Below are 10511 nucleotides of genomic sequence, written 5' to 3'. Positions count from 1 at the left end.
TATCACTGATATCAAACTAATTAGTCCTCGATTAATGACTCCGCGACCCCCCCCCCCTCACACACACACACACACACACACACACACACACACACACACACACTACAATACACCCCCATTACCGCTCCCCACAGGCACACACACACACACACACACACAATACACCCCCCCATCACCCACCACACACACTACAATGCACCCCCATTACCCCTCCCCACACACACAATACAATGCACCCCTATTACCCCTCCTCACACACACACACAAAATACAATGCAACCCCATTACCCCTCCACACACAATACACCCCCCCATCACCCACCACACACACACACACACACACACACACACACACACACACTACAATGCACCCCCATTACCCCTCCCCACACACACACACACACAATACACCCCTATTACCCCTCCTCTCACACACACACACACAATGCACCCCCATTACCCCTCCCCACACACAATACAATGCACCCCCATTAGCCACACACACACACTGCACGCTTCATTACCCCTCCCCTCACATACAATACACCCCCCACCCCACACACACACACACACACACACACACACGCTACAATACAATGCACCACCCATTACCCCTCCCCCCACACACAATACAATGCACCCCCATTACCCTCTCCCCAGACATAATGCAATGCACCCCCCATCACCCACAAATTACACTATCCCATCACTACTCACTCCTGCCTCCCCCCCTCCCTCAGAATACAGTACTCCCCCTCTGCCTGTCACAAAGCTGTGTTCATTCACAAATGTTCCCAGTTATGTGTCCTCAGCCCCTCCCCACTCATCCCCATTAATTAAACCTGCCATCTTCGGCTCCTCCATGGAGTGCTTAGGCTGGTTTCACATCAGCGTTTTTTTGCCTTGAGGCAAAAAAACGCAAACTGCATGTTACTGGATCCGTTTTTTTTGGAGTCTAATGCATGCCACCTCAAGTGACCTGAACGTTTTTTAACTGGATCCGTCTACCAGATCCAGCATAAAAACGGACCGTTCACTTGCGTTGGCATGCTGTTTTTTTGCTTATTTTTGACGGATCCGTTTTTTCTATGTCATCTGCCATTCAGCTTTGCTACATGGCCACTGACAGAGTGATGTAGCAGGGACTACACTCACTCACACTCACTCACTGCGGGGAGCTCACAGAGAACGGTCGTGGTCTGTGACCGCTCTCTGTCAGCTACCGATGTAGCAGAGCTGAAAGCGTCATGGGACCGCTATGGTTTACGTCGGACATGGAGGGGTATTTGGGGACTTTATTAAAATGGTGAAAGAGGTTGCTGGTTTTTGTCATTTATTACAAATAAAAGGATTTTTTGGATGTGTGTTTATTTTCTTTAACTAACAGGTGAATCATGGAAGATATCTCGGAGAGACATCTGCCATGATTAAACTAGGACTTAGTGGCAGCTATGGGCTGCTGCCATTAACTCCATATTATCTCGATTGCCACCGCACCAGGGCAATTTGGGATGAGCTGGGTACAGTCCCGGGACTGTCGCATCTCATGGATGCGGCTATTCCGGGCGGCTGCAGGCTGATATTTTTAGGGTGGGGGGGTTCCCCATAACGTGGAGCTCCCCATCCTGAGAATACCAGCCTTCAGCTGTGTGGCTTTACCCTGGCTGGTATCAAAATTGGGGGGGGACCTCATGCCGTTTTTTTAAAATTATTTATTTATTTTACTTCACGATATAGACCCGCCCACCGGCAGCTGTGATTGGTTGCAGTGAGAGAGCTGTCACTCATCGTGACGGCGTGTCTGACTGCAACCAATCATAGGCGCTGGTGGGCAGGGAAAGCAGAGAACACAAGATTGAATAATGAGCGGCCGGCTTTTTCAAAAGAGAAGCCGCCGGAGAAGTGTGAATGCCGTGCAGCGCCGTGTCGGTGATCGGTGAGTATGAGAGAGGGGGTGGGAGGGATAGACCAACATGGACAGAGAGAGAGACCGACCGAGAGAGAGAATAGAGACCGACATTGTGAGACCTCACTCATTTCCAGCGTTTAATGAAACATGCGATAATAGAGATATTATAATATATATATATATATATATATATATATATATATATATATATATATATATATATATATGCATCTCTTATCTATATATATATATATATATATATATATATATATATATAATATACACACACATTTATATATCTATTTAGAAATATATATATACATTTCTTAATAAATATATAAAAAGATATTATATTATAGAATTTAATTGCTACAAGTAAAATATATCTTTGTACCGTGTTAGCCAGTAGAGATAAAAAAATTGTTTAAAAGAACAGAGAGTCCTCAGTGGTTGGTATTGAAAGGAAACTTCAAGTCCCAGAGAGACAGGAGACTATGGGAGTACAAACTTATGATGACCTTTGACACATTCAGAGAAGGAATGAATGTGTCTCATGGATTCATGTCTTTTTACATCAGTTAAAAGATGTGCTCCTCTGACCATCCGAGCATGTCACAGCCCTGGACCAGACCCTTATCAAAGGACAATAAAACTTTCACACTGAACTGCAGCAGTATTTATGGCTAGAACAGCTTGTCCCCCTGCCATAGAGATAGTTCTGTTTCATATAACTTGTTCTTTTTTTTTTTTTTCTTTTTTTTTTTTTTTTACTGCACTATTCTAAGTCCTGTTGTGTATAAATACGTGACTCTTCAGATTTTGTGTTATACCATGCCTGATGAAGAGACCTGAGTAGTCTCGAAAGCTTGCAATTATTACCATCTTTTCAGTTAGCCATTAAAAGGTATCAACCACTGAGGACTCTCTGTTCTTTTAAACAATTTTTTTAGAATTTAATTGAAAATAAACATTTTAAAAGATAACTATGCGTTTCAGACCATGTTTATTATGGCAAAAAGGATCCATCCAGCCGCAGGTGTTAAAACCAGAACCAGCACCCATTGAAATACATTGCAGCTACTGATCCAGATCCGGTGAGCTGCAGTTTTTGGACGGAATGCAAAAAAACCGCTACATGTTGCGTTTTTGCAACATGGTAAAAAACTGCAAATCACCGGATCCTGACATATGCGCATGCAAACGCATGTTGCCGTAAGTCCATTGACATTGCATTGAGCTGACAACGGATCCGGCAATATGCGTTTTTCTGCCGGATCTGACACCAGCCTTCCCGCTGCCTGATGTCTCCTGTGTGCCAGTGCCCGCAGCACTGTGATGACGTCAGCACGTTGGGGCAGAGCCCAGTCCCGGCGCGCTGTTCAAATGTATTTACGTCTGAAAGACGCCAATACATTTGAATAGGAAGGAGGAAGCTGCGGTCACCGGCGCGCTCCTCAGCAGTGTGTGCATGCCAGGCACACTGTCACACAGCAGGGTCGGCACAGCACAGACTCCTGCTGCAGCTAGTGTGCCCGGCATGCACACACTGCTGAGGAGCGCGGCAGTGACAGCAGATACAGCGGCCCACTACAGGCACCGGCCCACCATAGGGACCGGCCCATCTGGCATTTGCCAGAATTGCCCTATGGTCAGTCCGGGCCTGATGTCCCCTCACAATCATCGTATGGCCCCTCACACTGCCAGCTTTACCAGTATCATCCTGTCACCATGGCCGCCTGTGGTCTCTACATTCGTCACCTCAGCGCACCACACATCACCTCAAAAGAGGCGGGAACGCCGCGCACAGGCCACGTGATCGCCTCCTCGCGGACTCAGGAAGGCGGGAATGCCAGCCAGTGACGTCACGGGGCGTAGACAGAGCGTGTGGTCTGACTGAGGTGTTTTTTTTTCTCCCAGGCTGCTTTGCGCGGCTGCATGTCGGCCATCTTGTTCCGGTGGCGAGGCTGCGAGTCCGTCTCCTTCCATCTTCCTTGTCTCTTCCCCTTTTTGTTTTTGGGCCGCCTCGTCGTCACCCCCCGTTGTCCGTCCTTTCCCATCCATCCGCGGAACATGTCGGCGGGGACGCAGCTTCCGTAGCGGTTTCTCTCGGCGCAGGTTACAGAGGCGAAGAAGAAAGAGTCTGAGACGTCGCCTGACCCCTCCTCTCCAGCGGCCTCTCCCCTCACACCGCAACACGGGCAGCATGGACGCCGTGAACGCGTTCAACCAGGAGGTGAGGGTGTGCGACGGGGAATGGGGCGGGGGGCGGCTCTTGCACGGAGGGAGGACGGACGTGTCCGCAGGGATCGGGCCTGTTGTGTCCGGGGGAGATGGGGGTGTCTGGGAGGGCAGAGGTCACTGCAGACTATGTAACCTTTGAACCAGTGCAGTATTTGTATCATTTACCTGCAAATCTCTCTCTTTTCCTTGCTAGCAGCACGATCTGTGGCTGCAGTTACCAGGCCCATTACAAGAGTTTTCCATTAATTGTAGCTTCACTTTTAATGCTTAAGGGGGCTTTACACGCTGCGAAATCGCTAATGATTTATTGTCGGGGGTCATGGTGTTTGTGACGCACATCCGGCGTTGTTAGCGGCATCGCAGCATGTGACACGTACGAGCGACCTTAAACGATCGCGAAACAGGCAAAAATCTGTTTTGGAGAGGTCGTCCTAAAACCAAATATCGTTGCCTGTTTATTAGCGATGTTGTTCCTGCGGCATCACACGTCGCTATGTGTGACACTGCAGGAGCGACGATCATCTCGTTAGGCTAAGTTCACACTTCCGTTGTTTTGCATCAGTCACAATCCGTCGCCTTGAGGAATTACGGTATCCTGCAAAATATTTTGCAGAAATCCAGTTTTTCCCCATAGACTTCTATTAGTGACGGATTGCGACTGATGATGCTGCGTTGCATCTCGGTCAGTCGTTTTTTAACTGACCGCCGGTCGGAAGCAACGCATCCTGTAACGTTTTTTGAGCAGCGCAATCCGTAGGATTTTGCTGCGCATGCTCTCTCTGGCTCCCTGCACCTGTAACCAGGATACACATCGGGTAACAAAGCAATTCGCTTTGGTTAGTTACCCGATATTTACACTGGTTACGGGTGCAGGGAGCCAGCGCTAAGCGGTGTATGCTGGTAACCAAGATAACTATCGGGTAACCAAGCAAAAAGTGCTTTGCTTAAACCCGATATTTACCCCGGCTGTGCAGGGAGCCTGACACTTCCCCGCTCGGCTCCGCCCCCTCCCGCACTCGGCATGTATACACACACACCTGTCCCCAGCCCTGCAGTCCCCGCAGGACTGTCGTCCTCAGTGCCACGGCCCCCCTCGCGCTCCGCCCCCCGCACACAACGGAGTCCGACAAAAAGAATTCTGTTCTTTGTCATCTATTGTACAGCGCATCAGTTACATGCGTCAAGCGACGCATGTGACTGATGCAAAACAACGGAAATGTGAACTAAGGGTACTTTCACACATCCGGATTTTTGCTCTGCGGCACAATACGGCGTTCTGCAGAAAAACCGCAACCGGCTTTTGTAACGCCGATTGCGGTTTTTTTTTGCATTGACTTACATTAGTGCCGTATTGTGCCGTAGGGGCTTGCGTTCGGTCCGGTTTTTGCCGCATGCGGCAGATTTAGCCGATGCGGCGGCCGGATCGAACGTACCCTGCAACGTTTTTTGCTCCGGCAAAAAACACCGCATCGCGCCGCATCCGGCCGCTGCGGCGCATTTTTCAATGCATCCCTATGGAGGCCGGATGCGGCGTGATGCGGAAAAAACCGCATCCGGTCGCCGCATGCGGTATTTTCCACTGCGCATGCTCAGTAGCATGCCGCAACCGGAAAAAACCGGACCGGCCGCATGTAAAAACGTATGCAAAGGATGCGGTGTTTTCACCGCATCCGTTGCATAGTTTTCACAGCCGGATTGAGCCGCAGGGCTCAAACCGGATGTGTGAAAGTAGCCTTAGCCTTACCTGCGTCCACCGGCAATGAGGAAGGAAGGAGGTGGGCGGGATCTTCCGCCCGCTCATCTCCGCCCCTCCTCTGCTATTGAATCCCAAACGAATTCACTGCACACTGTATATGTGATGCAAAATATAACAAATTTTATTAAATAAGGAATTGCGACTATGCAATCAGACGTTTCGGCCTGCCTGGGTCTTAGTCAGGAGTCGCTGTATAGTGGGTGTCTGGAGGATGAAGGATGAGGTGCACTGTAGCACTAAAGCATAGAAGACGGTGCCTTGAGGATTGTACACAGGGTTTGCAAGCGCAGTAGCGCTGTTGCTATTGATGGTGTATCCTAGCTATATCAATAGCAGCAGCGCTGCTGCGCTTGCAAACCCTGTGTACAATCTTCAAGGCACCTTCTTCTTAGTGCTACAGTGCACCTCATCCTTCATCCTCCAGACACCCACTATACAGCGACTCCTAAGACCCAGGCGGGTCGAAACGTCTGATTGCATAGTCGCAATTCCTTATTTAATATGTCACATTTTGCATCACATATACTGAGTGCTGTGAATTCGTTTGGGATTTGATACCAGGGTACTTGACCCAATTTTCCCTTGCACCACCATCATCATAAATCTGAGTGCAGACCATCGTTCTTTCTACTCCTCCTCTGCTATTAGATGGCTGCCGTGTGACGCCGCAGAACCCGCCGCCTTAGAAAGGAGGCGGATCGCCGGCCAGAGCGACGTCACTGACCAGGTGTGTGCATGTGACACTGCCGTAGCGATAATGTTCGCTACGGCAGCGATCACACAATATTGCACACACGATGGGGCAGGTGCTATCGCGCGCAACATCGCTAGCGATTTCGCAGCGTGTAAAATCAAAATAAAAAATCAAATATGTTTATATAGCGCTAACATATTCGGCAGCGCTTTACATACATCAGGAACACTGTCCCCATTGGGGCTCACAATCTAAACTCCCTATCTGTATGTTTTTGGAGTGTGGGAGGAAACCGGAAAACCCGGAGGAAACCCACGCAAACACGGGGAGAACATACAAACTCCTTGCAGATGGTGTCCTTGGTGGGATTTGAATCCAGGACCCCAGCGCTGCAAGGCTGTAGTGCTAACCACTGAGCCACCGTGCCGCCCCTTTAGTGATATTGGCCCACCAGATCTGCTTGTATCTCAATTTGTTGTAATTTGCAGATTATCACGTGCACTTTAATAGGTTGGACATTTAAAGGGAACCAATCATCAGGATTTTCGTATATAACCTAAATACTGTGCTATACTGGCGTTATCAGGCTGCTTATCTACATACCTCTAGTGGTCAGCTCAGATGTTTAAGGTACCGTCACACTAAGCAACATCGCTGCTGCTGCACAACTTGCTAGCGATGTTGCTGTGTGTGACATTCAGCAACAACCTGGCCCCTGCTGTGAGGTCGTTGGTTGTTGCTGAATGTCCTGGGCCATTTTTTAGTTGTTGCTCTCCCGCTGTGAAGAACACATCACTGTGTGTGACAGCCACAGAGCAACAACTAAATATACAGGCAGCAGGAGCCGGCTTCTGCGGACGCTGGTAACCACGGTAAACATCGGGTAACCAAGAAGCCCTTACCTTGGTTACCCGATATTTACCTTCGTTACCAGCATCCGCCGCTCTCAGCTGTCAGTGCCGGCTCCTGCTCTGTGCACATGTAGCTGCAGTACACATCTGGTAATTAACCCGATGTGTACTGTGGCTATGTGTGCAGTGAACAGGGAGCCAACACTGGCAGTGTGAGAGCGGCGGACGCTGGTAACGAAGGTAAATATCGGGTAACCAAGGGAAGGGCTTCTTGGTTACCCGATGTTTACCGTGGTTACCAGCGTCCGCAGAAGCCGGCTCCTGCTGCCTGCACACATAGCAGAGTGCACATCGGGTAATTAAGCCGATGTGTACTGTGGCTAGGTGTGCACTGGTAACCAAGTTAGTTAGTTACCAAGCGCAGCATGCTTCCACGTGTAGCGATGCTCCAGCGATCTCTGCCAGGTCAGGTTGCTGGTGGGATCGCTGGAGCGTCGCTTAGTGTGACATCTCGCCAGCGACCTCCTAGCAACTTACCAGCGATCCCTATCAGGTTGTATCATTGTTGGGATCGCTGGTAAGTTGTTTAGTGTGACTGGGCCTTTAGGCTTTCAAATCCAAGAAAGTAAACTTTAAAAAATCGTCAGCTGCCTGAGTGGCAGTTGCAACGGGTGGGTATTCATATGGATTCCTGCCCCCCGCCTGTTCCTCCCTCTCTCTGTTCACTATGTTAGGTTATATTCACATTTCCGTTGTTTAGGATCAGTCACAATCCGCCTCTCTGATAAACGCAATCCGTTTAGCGGATTCCGTTGTTCCCATAGACTTGTATGAGCGGCCGATTGCGACTGATGCCCTTCCGTTGCATCTGCCGCCCGACTGATCAGTCGTGGAAGAACTGACCGTCGGGCAGCAGGAACACAGCATGTAACGATTTTTGAGCAGCGGAATGCTTTTGTTTTCACTGCGCATGCTTAGATCTGGTGTTTAATCATTCAAATAAATGTCTCTTTCGGCGGCCGAGCAATCAGCTGATCGCCCAGCGGCCGGCTTCTGTGAGCGATAAGCTGATCGGCCGGCTTCTGTGAGCGATAAGCTGATCGGCCGGCTTCTGTGAGCGATAAGCTGATCGGCCGGCTTCTGTGAGCGATAAGCTGATCGGCCGGCTTCTGTGAGCGATAAGCTGATCGGCCGGCTTCTGTGAGCGATAAGCTGATCGGCCGGCTTCTGTGAGCGATAAGCTGATCGGCCGGCTTCTGTGAGCGATCGCTCTCAAAAGCCGGCCGCCGGGAGATCAGCTGATCGCTCTCTCTCGAAATCCGCTTTCTCATGACAATTCTTCTCACCCGTTGTACAACGCATCAGTCACAAGCATCAAGCAACGCAGGTGATTGATGGAAAACAACGGAAATGTGAACATATCCTTAATGTTACTATTGATCTTTTTCCTCACTAAGATGGCATCGGATTTGGTGCCTGTGCATAGCGCTAATCTCTGGCACCATCTTTGTGAAGATCCTGGCGTCCTGGGGCGGCCCAGTGTCATCTTCTGCAGCTAACTGCTACGATCAGCTGCTTTCCACTCCTCTTGTGAACGCGCATGCTCCCGCGGTCACAACGAGAGCTGAAGAAGCAAGGGCGCATACGCTGCCCTCAGCCGCAAGACTAGAATTACAGGGTGTCACAAACCACCGGGGGGGTCACTCAGAAATCCCCCGCGCTGGCTACCAGTACGTCACAATCGGGGGGTAACAAGTGGGGGTCACCCCTCCTTTATACCTCCCGACCGACAGACAGAGCACGTGACGCGCTCTCTAGCGCCCCTCTTATAGTCAGGCCAATTATGGAATTGCCCGACCATAAGCAAGGAGGCCGCTATACTACTTATGCCGATTATTGAAGGGTCCCCGGTGAGAGTAAGGTATATATTCCCCCGACCTCCGCGGGCGGAATATATAAAATCTCCCCGAATCTCACTGGCCTCCCCACAATAATCCTTGGCACAAACTCGCTGCCACCAACCGCTTCACGGTAACTATTAGCCGAACACACAGACGTGGGATTCAAGATCGAGATAACAGAACAGCCCAAGATTAATTATATAATTTAATCAGCCTAAAGCACACTAGAAACTACAATATATACAATAGGGAATCTACAGAATATACATATGTCAGAGTACAGTTACAGATAAAGCATGGTTTACAACAGGTATGCAATTCAATCAGTTACCTTGTGCGTCTGGCCACAGGGGGGCGCTGTAGACCAGGTTTCTAGGAACTCCCGCAGATGTTTCCTGCACGTGCCCCCAGCGAAAGAACACCGGAAAATGGCCGAAGTAGGGTTATCAACCTGGGCAATCCAGGTCCCCTCCTACCTTAGTGACCTCACAGGGAGCACTGCTCCACCCCTGGCTTGAGTTATGGACAATATCCCAACATGGAATATGGGCCATAACTTTGCCTGGGAGCGTCGTAGGCGGACGCCAACGCTCTCATTGTGACAGCTATGAATTTAGCCACAGAACGAGGGGACTCATGACCGGTCTGCCAGTTCCCCATTGGCTGATATCACGCCTGGGGCATTTCCCAATGTCCTGCTCCCATAAAAAGGGTGTGCCGGCATCGTCCGCATGCGGAGACACCATTTTTATGGTTGCCATATTTATCGGAAATATGGCTTGCGAGATATGAACCATTTTTTACTGGAGTCGTTCTGTCTGGCTAGTTCCATAGCCTTGCTAATGAGATACAACTCTTGTTACAGGGTGACGGCAGGGAGTCATCCTGTGTCCATTGTTCCCACACCACCTCATCTCCATATCACAGGACATGGCCATGGAGGTGTAAGTGGAACACTGAGAACAAGAAGGGAGGGGGCACTGCCAGGGAGTGATGAGGGATTATGACTGGAGTCATAATTCATCTTCATATCCCGGGATTTGCCTCACACAGGGGGTAACACGATTTTCACAAAGATGGCGCTGGAGATGAGCGCTATGCACAGGCGAAAACTCTGACGCCATCTTAGTGACGAAAAAGATGAATAGTAACCGCATAG

General features: G+C 49.8%; 1 protein-coding gene across 1 annotated transcript in view; it reads left to right on the top strand.

The window, feature by feature from the left end:
• The first annotated feature begins 3840 nt into the window (after nt 1–3840).
• Nucleotides 3841–10511, top strand: part of SCAF4 (SR-related CTD associated factor 4) — a 211875-nt gene continuing 205204 nt past the window's right edge. Inside the window, exon 1 of the mRNA XM_075335036.1 lies at nt 3841–4142. Coding sequence (XP_075191151.1) covers nt 4113–4142 — 30 coding nt within the window. The 5' untranslated portion in view covers nt 3841–4112. The remainder of the gene's footprint in view (nt 4143–10511) is intronic.

This window comes from Anomaloglossus baeobatrachus, chromosome 2, assembly GCF_048569485.1.
Source record: "Anomaloglossus baeobatrachus isolate aAnoBae1 chromosome 2, aAnoBae1.hap1, whole genome shotgun sequence".
Lineage (NCBI taxonomy): Eukaryota > Metazoa > Chordata > Amphibia > Anura > Aromobatidae > Anomaloglossus > Anomaloglossus baeobatrachus.
This window is presented reverse-complemented; position numbering and strand designations above follow the sequence as displayed.